This window comes from Thamnophis sirtalis, unplaced genomic scaffold (assembly GCF_051295495.1).
Source record: "Thamnophis sirtalis isolate CommonGarterSnake01/CBP01778 unplaced genomic scaffold, rThaSir2_p1.2 scaffold_10, whole genome shotgun sequence".
NCBI lineage: Eukaryota > Metazoa > Chordata > Lepidosauria > Squamata > Natricidae > Thamnophis > Thamnophis sirtalis.
In genome coordinates, this window is record NW_028261390.1 from 11,012,936 (window position 1) to 11,027,021 (window position 14,086).

At 43.0% G+C, this 14,086-nt stretch overlaps 1 protein-coding gene across 3 annotated transcripts in view; it reads left to right on the top strand.

Moving 5' to 3' along the window:
• Positions 1-14,086, top strand: part of ARHGAP24 (Rho GTPase activating protein 24) — a 447,041-nt gene that overhangs the window by 152,144 nt on the left and 280,811 nt on the right. For all 3 annotated transcript variants that reach the window (XM_087724059.1, XM_087724058.1, XM_087724057.1), the window contains exon 3: positions 10,430-10,517. In XM_087724059.1, the coding sequence (XP_087580185.1) occupies positions 10,430-10,517 (88 nt within the window). The remainder of the gene's footprint in view (positions 1-10,429; positions 10,518-14,086) is intronic.

Consider the following 14,086-nt stretch of genomic DNA (forward strand, 5'->3'; position numbering starts at 1 on the left):
TGAACTACGATTGCATTTTGTGGCGTGCATGATGTCTATCTATCTGGATTCTCTCAGACCAGATGAGGGCCATCAGCCTGCATATAAGGCAGAATACACTGTCAGTCTAAGATTATAAAGATGGAAGTATCCATTTAGGCTATCAAAATCATACCCTGCTCTGTGTAGCAATTCAGATTGCAACATCTAGATCAAGGGTGTCAAACTTAAGGCCCGTGGGCCGAATCTGGCCCACAGGGGCTTAGATCTGGGGCTGCCCTTGAAACAGTGAAGGACCTGCCTGCAGGGCCTCTGCCAGTGAAAACAGAGCTTGGGAGGGCTGCCCGCGGCCCACCCAAGCTCCGTTTTCAGCTGCGATGGTCTCCTGCAACCCTCCGTCAGTGAAAATGGAGCTCGGGAGAAGCTTGGAGAATGGAGCTTCCAAGCTCCATTTTCATTGGCAGAAGGCCCAGCCAACACAGGCGCCCCCATGAGTGATATTGAGCTGGCCACACCCACCCTGGGCATGCTCATCTGCCCCCCCCACCCGAGGTCAAACACAACTCTGATGCAGTTCTCAATGAAATTGAGTTTGACACCCTGGATCTAGTTGGTTTCCTTTTTTCTTCATGAACACACCCAGCAAAAGGAATTCCACCACATCGCAGAAAAAATCAGTTTACCTCTTCAACTGCTCTTAATGTTAGAAAGCTTTTTTTCCACCATAAGAGGGAATTGGAATCTGCTACTCTGTCACGGAAATAATCTGTGTCCTGAATTCTGCAGTTAAAGGAGACATATCTTGGCCTTCTTAGAAATTAGTTTTTGGCTTGGATAATGAGTAAAATGGCCAAGGTTTACCATATGGTGATGATCAGCCCACCTTCGAGTATAGTGATTTTAAACTACAGCACATCCTGGAAACAATCTGTAATTGTTTGTCTGTGAGTCAAGGATCCAATTTGGGATTACCACTGCCAAAATGCTTGTGTAAAACAACGGAATCTGTTTTTTGTAGGGGTAATGAAGTTATTTGAGGTTGGGGAAAAGGGGTAATTGAGTCAAGCAGTTTAAGAAGCACTGATCTACTGATACTTGGACCCACTGTGGTAATTAGCAGTGGAGAATCTACTAGATAGTTTCCCCTAGAGGATGACAGAATCAGGAGCCATGGTGGCGCAGTGGTTAGAGTGCAGAATTGCAGGCTATTTCTGCTAACTACCAGCAGTTCAATTCTCACAGTTATCTACCATCTTTCAAATATCTTTTTCTTTATAATTGAAATTATTATAAGAGCCGTAGTGGCGCAGTGGTTAGAATGCAGTATTGTAGGTGAACTCTGTCCACAGCCTGAAGTTTGATCCTGATGGGGCTCAAGGTTAACTCAGCCTTCCATTCTTCCGAGGTCAGTAAAATGGGGATCCAGATTGTTGGGGGCAAGATGCTGACTTGGTAAACCTTATAGAGAGGGTTGTAAAGGACTGTGAAGCGGCATACAGTGGGACCGCGGGTCACGAAGGGTCAGACCACGACCAAATCGGGCGCCGACCAAAAAATCCGCTAAATGTTTCACTCAGGTCATGAACACATCCTCGGATGCCGATCAAACACAGCCGCGGCGAATTCCCCTTCCACGTCATTTTTTTCGGGTGTGCGCGTATGCACCGTCAATCTTGCTTCTGGTCACGAGCAAATCGGGTGCCGACTGAAGTCCTAGAACGGATAACGGTCGGCCCCCGAGGTCCCCCTGTATAAGACTAAGTGCTATCTTCTCTGAGTTTAGTTTGCATCCTTGCCTTGATGACGTCACCTAGTTTGGTAATGAAACCTCCGCAAGCAAACAACCAAACTCGGAGAGCGCCAAGGTCTCCAGTGTTCAGCCCTGAGCTACACATCTTCTCTGTTAGTGGGACTTCAAGAACCTGATAGATTACTGACTGCTCTGGGGGGGAATTTCCAGAAGCCTGAGCCAGTGTTCCTGTCATTGCCCTAATGGGACTGTGGAATGATGAGAGAGAATGAACCACTGATACAATTACTTCCCCTTCTTCAGGCACCATGGAAACTAAGCTCTTCTCCCGGTTTCCGAGGAGCAATGAAATAGGGAAGGAGAGTGCTAGCATCATATATTATAGAAACGTTTCTGAGATTCAGAGCGCTGCAGGGCAGGAATGGCAGCAAAGGAGACTCATTTCGCCGCCCGGGTACTTCCTCAAGTTAAATCCAGCTCATACTTTTTTAGAATAAACATTTAATGATATGGACTGTTGTCCAGAGAAGCTTCATCTTCAATCTACCACAATTTCTTTTGTTTTTTTTGCTTTGGAAGGGAAAATAGTCTGCATATATTGCCAGGTTTGTGACCAGCCTATAGTTACAGAGGTTCATGTCCTTCTATAGAGTCAACCATTTCTGTAATGCAATGTCAGCATCATCAGATGTTTAGTCATGTCTGATTCTCGGACACTCTATGAATCAGCGCTTCCCTTGACCGTCTGTCTTGTACCACCTCCTTCAGATCGACTATGATCATCTTGGTGTATAGAATGGAGTCAATGCCTGCAATGCTCTATCCGACTCCGTTGTTACAGCCTCAACCCCCCACAGCTTCAATCTAAAACTGTCTACCGTGGACCTCGCCCAGTGGTGGGTTTCAAAAATTGTTCGAACCTACTCTGTGGGTGTGGTCTCCTTTGTGGGAGTGGCTTGCCGCCCATGTGACCAGATGGGAGTGACTTGCCGCCCATGTGACCGGATATGAAGATGCCGACGACACTTGTCAGAACCACCTTAAATTACCTCACACACAGCACTGGCATGCATAAGAATATGATGTAAACTTGGTTTTTAAAAGGCATCTTTGGTTTGCGTTAAAACAACTTCAACACACGCAATGTTCTGATTGCACCACAAACGCAGTAGTCATCCTTACCTTTCACAGAGGCACTGAGTTTTATAAATATGAGCATGATAGTGTAGAATAATCATATCCAAGGACCAGTGGTGGGTTTCAAAAATTGTTGGAACCTCTTCTGTAGGTGTGGCCTGCTTTCCGGGTCCACTGGTGGAACCTCTTCTAACCAGTTCGGTAGATTTGACGAACCGGTTCTACCGAATAGGTGCGAACTGGTAGGAACCCACCTCTGACCTCGCCCCATTCTTAAGAGGTCCATAAAGGGGGCTGTGCATAAGCGCATCAGTGTGCCTACCGTCCCTGTCTTACTGTCCCCATTTATCTGTATTTACTTCCTTTGTTCATGTTTATGTTCATACCTATACTTGTTGTCTTGTACATGTTTGGCAAACAAATAAATAAAAGAAAACAAACAAATAAATAAATGATGGCCCAACATCTACTCTGTAAGCTGAAGTGTTTGAAGGACATTTTTTTTCCCATAGAACCAATCACTGTCATCTTTCCCATGAAGTCAGCTGATTTCAGATGCTAACTATGTGTGAAATGTAGCAAGAGCATTTTCTTAAATATGGAGAGAATTAATTGGAAGAGGCTCCACAGGGGGAAAGAGAGATTTGATACTACGACAGCTGTTATTGTTTCCTTTGAAGCACAAACTCAAAGTGGTCTATCCAGAATCTTCCATTTTAAGTCCGTGGGCTTTCTAAGATTGCAGTCCTATGAATTTCTCTTGTCCTTCTGTGTCTGGATCCAGCCTGCTTCATGAATATCTCCTCAGGAAATGTCAATGCCATCACCTGGGATGATCTCATCGCAGTCACATCAGAAGCAGTTAGACGGTTAGCTTCTTTAGATATTGAATTATAACATCTATCCCATTGCAATTCTATGGCTCTGTATTATGGTGATGCTATTATGGTTTCTTCTTAATTTAATATTTTATCTCCTACATTGTATTGTCTACATGTAAGAGAGAGGTGAGGTAGATAGAGCAGAGCAGAATAGAATAGAACAGAATCTGGAAGGGATCTTGGAGATCTTCTAGTCCAGCCCTCTGCAGGAGAACCAATATCAGTGATGGCTAACCATTTTGTTGTCGCATGCCAAAATTGTCCACAACAGCACATGTTCATTTGCCCACATCCATAATGCAATGCGTGCATGACATCCCCCGCATGCCCCACCCCCTGCACATGCGTATTACACCCCCCCCCGTGCTCCCCTTTCCCTGTACATGAACGCAACACCCCCCTCTATGTCCTGTTTTGGGCCTAGTGGTCCTCCCTGAAGCCTCATGGGATCAAAAACGTGCCATGGGTGGACCACATTCCACCCTCGCTCCCCGCACCCCTGCACATGTGTGCACGGCCCCTGCACATACGCACGCATCTCCTGCATGTGCCCCTGTGCATGTGTGGCAGACCCCGAAAATCAGCTGGCCAGTGGGAGGCGCGTGCACATACGTGGTGGAGCTGAGCTGGGGCGACGGCTCACGTGGCCCCAGAGAGGCCTCTGTGTGCCTCCTATACCATCTCAGACAAGTGACTGTCCAGACTTTTCTTAAAAACCACCAGTGATGGAGTGTCCAAGGTTTCTGGAGGCAAGCTGTTCCACTGTTTAATTGTTCTCATTAATCTATCATCTATTATCTATCTATCTATCTATCTATCTATCTATCTATCTATCTATCTATCTATCTATCTATCATCTATCTATCTATCTATTATCTATCTATTATCTATCTATCTATCTATCATCTATCTATCTATCTATCTATCTATCTATCTATTATCTATCTATTATCTATCTATTATCTATCTATTATCTATCTATCATCTATCTATCTATCTATCTATCTATCTATTATCTATTATCTATCTATTATCTATCTATCTATCTATCTATCTATCTATCATCTATCATCCATCTATCTATCATCTATCTATCTATCTATCTATCTATCTATCTATCTATCTATCTATCTATTATCTATCTATTATCTATCTATCTATCTATCATCTATCATCTATCATCCATCTATCTATCATCTATCTATCTATCTATCTATCTATCTATCTATCTATCTATCTATCTATCATCTATCATCTATCTGTCTTATCTATTTATCATCTATCTATCTATCCATCTATCTATCATCTATCTCTATCTATCTATCTATCTATCTATCTATCTATCTATCTATCTATCTATCTATCTATCTATCTATTATCTATCTATCTATCTATCATCTATCTATCTATCTATCTATCTATCTATCATCTATTTATCTATCATCTATCATCTATCTATCATCTATCTATCATCTATCTATCATCTATCTATCATCTATTTATCAGCTATCTATCTTTCTATTGATTATCTATCTATCTGCTGGTGCTTTATTTAAACTTAATTTGTATATCAGTGATTACATAACCTCTGTAGGTGCCATACACTAAATGAAAATGACGGGCCATGCCATTTCAGTTTAGAGATTGCATTAGAGATGCTTCTATCATTAAAAGATTAACAGTTTCTTCTGAAGAACATTTGCACTATTGTGGAGTACACAATTCAGGTTTGCTAGTTATGGAAAAGAGAGGCAGCTTTGTGTAGTGATTAATGTACCAGGCAGTAGTGGGCTCCTCTCCTCGTCACTACCAGTATGCTGCACACAGGGCCCGGTGTCCTGGTCGTGCACGCATGCTGCGCACGCATGCACACTCCACCATCCCTGTGACAACCAGCCGCTTGTCAGAGGTCGCGCAGGCGCTGCATGCTGTGCGTGCATGCACAATTGGCCGGTTGCTTTAAAAACAGGTATGGAACGCCGGCGGGTGGGCCAGTGAGCCACCGTACCGGTACGGTGGCCGCTGCTTCCGGCTACTACCAATACGGCCGTACCGGCCGGAACCTACCACTGGTACCAGGTTAAAAACTGGGAGATCCATGTTTCTAGTCTTGCCACAGAGACACAGCCAGCTGGGTGACTGTGGGCTGGTCACTCCTTCTCAGCCCTAGGAAGAAGGCAAGGGCAGAACATTTCTGAAATCTTGACAAGAAAACTGCAGGGAACTTGTCCAAGCACTTTCCAGGACTCATCGCTTATTTGAAGGGACCCAAAAAAGTAAAAGCATGGAAAAAGTTCACCGGGGAGCAGATAATAACTTTATTAGATCTACTAAAAGTTTACAAAACAGTGGGCAGGCTGCCAAGTTCAAGGGCTTTTCCAAAGAATTTCTTCAAAATAGAAAATACAGTATCTCTAGTAGCCTGAGAAGATCCAAAGTGCTGTCAGGAACATATTTGAAAATAATATTATATCGGAATGGATCCTTTCTTAACAATCGTCTGTTTATGATGAAACGGCTGGCCTTGTGCCTAGTCAACTTCCTTAGTTCTATTTAATGAAAAGAAGGACGAGGGGTGACATGACAGCAATGTTCCAATATCTCAGGGACTGTCACAAAGAAGGAGTCAAGATATTCTCCAAAGCACCTGAGGGTAGGACAAGTAGCAACAGGTGGAAACTAATCAAGAAGAGAAGCAACTGAGAACTAAGGATACAATTCCTGACAGTTAGAACAATTAATCAGTGGAACAGCTTACCTCCAGAAGCTGGAAATGCTCCAACACTGGAAGTTTTTAAGAAGAGATTGGACAACCATTTGTCTGAAGTGGTGTAGGGTTTCCTGTCTAGGCAGGGGGTTGGACTAGAAGACCTCCAAGGTCCCTTCCAATTCTGTTATTCTACTCTATTCTTTTTTCTGGAAAGAAATTAAATTGATTTTCTATTAAATGGATTTCTTAGTGCTTAATAAACATTGTATTGCCTGGGTATTTAATTTGCTTAACAATGCAAATTTACATTTGTAATCTCCACCCCTTTTTCCCAACCGTTGGTAAAATAGATTCCATGTTTCATAATATTCTACATCTTTTTTTGGTTTAATTTTCAATGTCAATCGATCCATTTCTGCACAATCTAGTATGTTTCTATGCTGTTCTGTTCTATTCATTATTTTCTTCTTTTTCAAGAGTGGGGGAGTTTTACATGCTATCCATTTTCTTCCTCTCTTTAGCTTTTCTATTAGCTGTTTATCACTTATACAGGTAGTCCTTGACATAACCATTTGGTTTAGTGACCATTTGAAATTCCAAGGGCACTGAAAAATGAGACTTATGATTGTTTTTCACGCATCTGTTGCAGCGTCTCCATGTTCGTGCAATCAAAATTTGGATGCTTGGCAATTGGTCCAATATTTACAACAGTTGCAATGTTCCAGGATCCCTTATTGCAAACTTCTGACCAGCAAAGTCAATGGGGAAGCCAGATTCACTTAACGACTGCATCATTAACTTAACAATGCCAGCGATTCACTTAACAGCGGTGACAAGAAAGGTTGTAAAATGGGCCAAAACTCACTTAACCACTGTCTCACTTAGCAACGGAAATGTTAGGTTCAATTGCGGTCGTAAGGCTTCATATACTGAGAATCTTACATCCTGATAACGTTGGTGGTGAGAGTTCAGCATTTTTGATTATTTGTTTTCAGCTCGAACCACCAAGTTTGTTTATTTTTCTTGAAACGGAAAGAAAGACTTTTGAGAAGGAGACGGTATCTGGTGCGTTTTCCAGTTGCCACGAGCAACTGCGGTGCAGTTGAACAAGAGAGAGTAAAGCTTCGCTGATGATTAGTACTGTACGTGATTGATGGTGAAAGCAGAAGTCAAAACAATGCGTTGAGAATATTTTAAAAATCAGTAGCTATTAATGTTGAGCAACGTTGTAATGTAAGTGTAACAGTTGATACTTAATTGTAAGCTTTAATGATTTATTAGACTGGCTGTCTAATTTTAGGTAGCACTTTGCCAGCCAAAACAGGGTGCATGGAGGACCCGCTAGGTCCCCATGTGGTCCATTTTTGGCTTTCCTGGCCCTCTGCCAGCCAAAAATGGGCCTCATGGGGACCCTGAGAGGCCCCTGCATGGCCCGTTGTGGCCAGCAGAGCAGTGGTGGGTTCTGGGTGGTATGGCCCAGTACAGGTGTACCGGTGGTAGCTGGGAGCAGTGGCCACCATACCGGAATGGTGGCTCATTTAGCCCAGCAAATTGTGCATAGCATGCGGCGCATGTGCGACCTATACCGAGCAGCTGGGTGTCACAGGGCATGGCGTGCACATGCGTGTGCAGTGCACATGCCCGACTAGGACGCCCAGCCCCATGCGCAGGTTACCGGTTGTGACAGGATTCAGAACCCACCACTGCAGCAGAGGCACCACAAGCTGGTCCTTTGATATTTCCAGGCTGGCCTGGTGGGCTAGATTTAAGCGCCCGCAGGCTGGATGCAGGCCGCGGGCATTGAGTTTGACACCTCTGCTTTAAACCCTGGTTGTTAAATCAGAACTATTTTGGTCTTAGTAACATTCAATTTTTGACTGAGGCCCTTGACATACCATGCAAAATCCAATTCAACCTTCTAGTCCCCAGAGACTGCACATTCATGAGGATTTCATTATTCTGACAATTAGTTAAGCCACCCATTGCTTGTAGACTTTGTTTCATGGTTCCACCAATACCACATTTGCTTATCTTCTTCTTCTGATTCAGCCATGGTCTCACTGGTAAACATTTTACTAGTTCTTAACCAAATACTTCATGCTGTAAATCCACACACACCCATCTCACACACATCCCTACCCCCAATTCAGATTCCATTCCAGGCAGATACATTTATTTTAAAGATTAGAACTGAGTGGCAATGTGTAAAACTTGGTGAAATCTGAAAATAAAGACAGCTCCTGCTGATAATGGAAGATAAAGTAATTAGAAGGGACAAGATAAGATAAACGGGTTTAGGGGGAAAAAAAGAAGTCTCTAGTTTTGTTTCAAATCCACCTCAATAAATAAATAAATAAAAATTCAGGCCTGCAACTGAATATTATAATGCTGAAGATTGAAGAAGTCTGGCTTTACTAAGCCAGATTTAAGGGAGAGAAGTGAATTTTTTTTATCCTCATTTTAACTGATCTTCTTGATTCCCCCCCCCCCCCCATCTAATTTCTCTCCGGTTTTCAGATAGTTCTCCATTAAAGATGCATAGAAAAATGTGTTCGTAAAATGAAATGCATACACAAATAGACATGCATAGGATGGGTAAAGAATATGTCAGGAAAATGTGCTTGCCAGTTTGTGTGTGTGTGTATGTAAGAAAATTGCAAATAAAAACCACATAACCTTTCACATTAATATGAAAGATTGTAAACTGTCATAGAAACGGGGGGAAAAAATGTCTGCTTTTAAAAAAAACAGCCCGAAAGAAATAGGATAAATTCATCCATGGCTGCTCCCCAGCCTGTTCAATTAATCTCAATTACTATCTTAAGGCATAAGGGTAGACATAACGATCACTAATCTGCCACTCTATTCTCTGATACTGTTATGGAATGGAATGAAATGGAAGGGAGGGAGGGAGGGAAAGAAAGGAAGAAAAAAGAAAGAAGGAAGAAAGAGAAAAAGAAAGAAAGAAAAGGAAAGAAAAGGAAAGAAAAGAAAAGAAAGAAAGAAAGAAAGAAAGAAAGAAAGAAAGAAAGAAAGAAAGAAAGAAAGAAAGAAAGAAAATGCATACTTATGTCTGTAATACAAAAAATAATTCAGGGGGAGGAGAAAAATAAGGAATTAAGTAATTGGATACTTATCAAGTATCAAGGCAGAGAAATATTTCTTCCCCTCGGTGCAGCTCTATTGCCTCGTTGTACAACATTTGCCAGAAGAATATGTCTATTAATGATGTCAAAATGAAAATCTATACTCTGCACGCCCCAGGCCTGCAGATGGCAGAGAAAGCAGAAGCCTCCGATCGATCATCAGAAAACAAGATGGAGCCTCAGCTTCCGTTTCAGCTGTATTTATAGGGAAACATCATCACTGCATAGGTGAACTAAGTGTCAACTTTAAATATTAAGCTACTTCATGCATTCCTGAAAGAGCCTCTCTCTCTCTCTCTCTCTCTCTCCCTACTTAATACATTGTCTATCCTTCCATCCAATCACATTATTTATAGTTTGTTCCAGTCTTATCACCTTGTCTTATACCAATAATAAAATCTGTTCCAAAAGGATATATATTGTTTATAGTAAAATAGAGAAATATGAAACGATAATGTGGTGCAATTTTTGAAGGGGCAATTGAAGATATTGTTTATGTATTAAGAAAAAATAAGTTTTAAAAAAATGGAAAATAATAATGGAAGAAAACAATTTGGATGAAAGTGAAAACCAAGCTATGGTGTAAAATGGATTATGTAAAGGAGAGGGTGTAAAAGGGAAGATCCGGTCAACACTTCGTTTCTATAATATGTGTAAAGTTGTATTAAAAAAATAAAAGACTTGGGGGTTGGGGTAGAAAATGCTCCTTGTCCTACCTTAGTGAATGATCTTATTTGAGACCTGGTTGGGGGAAGCGTGTCCCCAATTTTTTCCTTTTATCTGAAAAGAAAATCATCTTGTCCTTTCTCCTAATTTTATGTTTCAGGGTACCATATTCTTACCTGGAAATCGTGTGGTTGAGCATCCTTCCAGTGATGAAAACCCAGGAAAGTTCCTTTTCGAAGTGGTGGCAGGTAAGTTTCTTGATTCACTGTGAATCTTTTACAGTGTTTATTGATTGCCTAATGCCTATGCCGTGTTCATCCTGGTTTATAGCTTGAAGAATATCAATTATTCAATTTTATAAATTTTATAACGGGGGGTTCAGGCATTTTTAGTAATGATAGTGTTACTGATCACATAGTGGCCTGGTTTCTTTAAACATTTTTTGAAAAAAAAAAACTTCAGAATTAAAAAGCAAGTCTTAGGGAGGAGTAGAAGGAAAGATAGGAAGGAGAGGAGAAAGGAGAGGAATAGGAGAAAGGGAAAGGCAGAGGAAGAATGGGAGGGAATGTAAGAGTAGGAAAGAGGGGAGGAATGGGAAGAAGAGGGGAAGGGTAAAGGGGAGGAAGGGGAAGGAGAGAAGGGAAAGGAGAGGAGGAAGGAAGGAAGGAGAGAAGAAAGAGAAGAAAGGGGAGTAGGAAGGAGGGAGGGAAGGAGGGAGGGAAGCAAGGAGGGAAGGAAGGAGGGAAGGAAGGAGAAGGAGAGAAGAATGGAGGGAAGGAAGGAGGGAAGGAAGGAGAGAAGGAGAGAAGAAAGGAGGGAAGGAAGGAGGGAATGTAGGAGAGAAGGAAGGGGGAAAGGAAGGAGGAAAGGAAGGGGGAAAGGAAGGAGAGAAGGAGAGAAGAAAGGAGGGAGGAAAGGGGGAAGGTGGGAGGGAAGGAAAGAGGGAAGGAAGGAAAGTAGGAGAGAAGAAACGAGGGAAGGAAAGAGGGAGGGAGGGAAGAAGAAGTAGGACCGTTGTAAGATAAGATGGATCTATGGGATGGTAAGAAAGCAATTTTCAAGTATATTGTCAACAGTAGGGAAAAATTGTTATAAATACATATTATTAATAACAGTTATGAGATCATATAATTGTGAATGTATATAGGAAACTGATAAAATAAAAAAATTGTTAAATGTTAAAATAAAAATAAAAATAAAAAGCAAGTCTTTTTAAAGGTTAGTATTTTATTGGTGCGTGTGTTTGGAACGGTGTACTCTTGTTTTTGAGTCATTTCTTGTCAGTAAATAAATAGAAGAAATCTAGTTGAGTGGAGTGGTTAAGACACCAGGCTAGAAACCAGGAAACTGGGAGTTCTAATTCTATCTTGGGCATGAAGCCAGTTAGGTGACTTGGAGCCAGTCATTCTTTCTCAGCCCTCGGAAGCAGGCAACGGCAAGCTACCATATTTTTGGAGTATAAGATGCACCGGCATATAAGACGCACCATGCACTCTGCAGACCCTTTTTGACGAAAACAGGCCCATTTTTTTTTTCATGAATAGCCTTTAGGAGGCTTATAGAGTGCTCCTGGGGGGTGGGGTGGGCCAAAAAAGAAGCAAAAAACAGCCTGTTTTTTGCACAAATGTGCCCATTTTTCATTAAAAAAGGGCATGCATAGCCTTTAGGAAGCTTATAGTGCTCTTGGGGCTTGGGAGGGGCAAAATTGAGCAAAACACGGCCTGTTTTTCGCTCATTTCTGCCCTCTGCAGCCCCCAAGAGCACTCTATAAGCCTCCTAAAAGCTATGCATGGCTAGTTTGGTGAAGGAGGTGGGGTTTTGGGAGGCAAAATATGCTATATCCAGTGTCTAAGACGCACCCAGATTTTCAGCCTCTTTTCTGAGGGAAAAGGGTGCATCTTATACTCCGAAAAATACGGTACTTATGAAATCTTGCCAAGAGAACTGCAAGAGCTAATCTAGGTGGTCCCCAGAGATTAAAAACTGACTCAAAAGCACCAAATAAACACACAGATCGCTTGAAAGGCTTGATGGGTTATTATTATAAAATATCCAAGGGTGGGATCCTACCGGTTTAACAACCTGTTTGCTGCTCGTACATGCAAAGTTTACAGAAACTCGCCTTCTGCATTACTGCTGGTGAGGAAAAACACTCTTTTTGAAGGCAATACACTCTGCCGTGCTGATCAGCTGAGCCTCGGAAAAGGAAATATAGGTGAGTGTTGGGGCCCAGCAGGAGCCGTTGGAGCTGCAAACAGACTCTGATAGCGAGGGACCCTATGAGTCGGCTCTGGAAGATGTGGAAGACCCTGGACAGGGTTCAGACTCCAAGCAGGAGGCTGGTTGGCCACCAGGAGGTGCCTGAGGCATAGAGCAGCGGCGAAAGCCAAAGGGAGTTGGTCCCTGATGTCAGGCCCTGGAGCAGTGGGGAGGAGCTAAGGGAGTTGGTCCGGATGCCAGGCAAAAACGGGCAGATAAGCGCCGACAGCAACTATGGAGATATAGAAGATAATTGGGGCCAGGTGGTTGTGATTAGGCTCCTCCCAAGAGAGTATATAAGAAGAGACTTTGGGAGGAGGCTGTTTGCAGGACTCAACTATTATACTAAAGCTGGAGCAGCTCTTGTGTGTATTTCTTATCTGTGGAAGTCTGGGTTGTCGGTGTGTTAATTTACTGTGAATAAATTGTCTAGCAGTAATCTTGTGTCATCGTGACTCACCGTACCGAGGTGGGTCAGAACAGGTGAGTATAGTGCAGAGTCAGGAGGCCCACTTCAAAGTCGGAGTGAACCAGTTCGCTCCCAGTTGAGCTGCACAAGCAATGGGCAAGCACATGCGTGCGCAAAGGTCCACTTGCACAAGCATTGGGGAAGCATGCACGCACAAAGCTCCACTTATGTGTGTGGTGTGCTCTTTTGCTTGCATGTGGCACTCTTCTCATGCGAGCGGAGGGCTCTTATGGTCTAGCGCGAAGCTCCACTCATGTGAGCGGAGGGCACTCACGTGCAGAGCTCCATTTGTACACACACACACACACACACACACACACACACACACGCGCCTTCTGCTCAAGTGCCTGTCCTGATCCAGGCTTCCTTAACAAGCATGAAGCAGAGTCTGGGTCCCAGCAAAATCTCTTTTATTTACACGACTGTGAATTCCTTTCATTCACAGTCAGCAAGGCTTTAGCAAACAGTCTTTCAGAGGAATATTTATCAACACGAACCTTATCTCGCTTGACGAGCTGCCAGATAACTAGTTTCCAAACGCAGGGCAAGGCAAAACTTGGCACAGGGTCTCTTATAGTCACAAACAGAACTTTCCACTCTTGAAACAACCGAAGGAACGGATTGTTTCCTGCAAAAGCCCACTCTCCATTCGCTCCTCTTTTGTTTCCTATGGGAGGGGCCCAGTCGACCTTGCTTTCTTAATTGTTCTTGTCTTCTGGCAGCTCTGCGCATGCGCACACTGGGAACTGTTCCCCTGCCTCACTGCTGTCTAGCTCCCACTCTGCCTCCGACGCAGAGCCTTCTTCTGAGCTTTCTTCACTCTCCAGGACTGGCTCATATTCTTTCTCACTGCCCAACTCTGCTGCCCTCCGCTCTAGGCAGCTTTCTCGGGGTCTATGGCAACAATCCCTATTCGTGTATTCATTTACCAGAATCGAAGCCATGCCTCCTTCAACAAGAATTAAAATATTTGCAAGGTACCAAGAATGCCCAAGTACCTTATTTTTGTCCTACGCACATCCCTGTGGCTTCGCACGCTGGCAATTTGTGGGAAAGAGGATTTTCTCACTTGTCTTTGGCAGATCTATT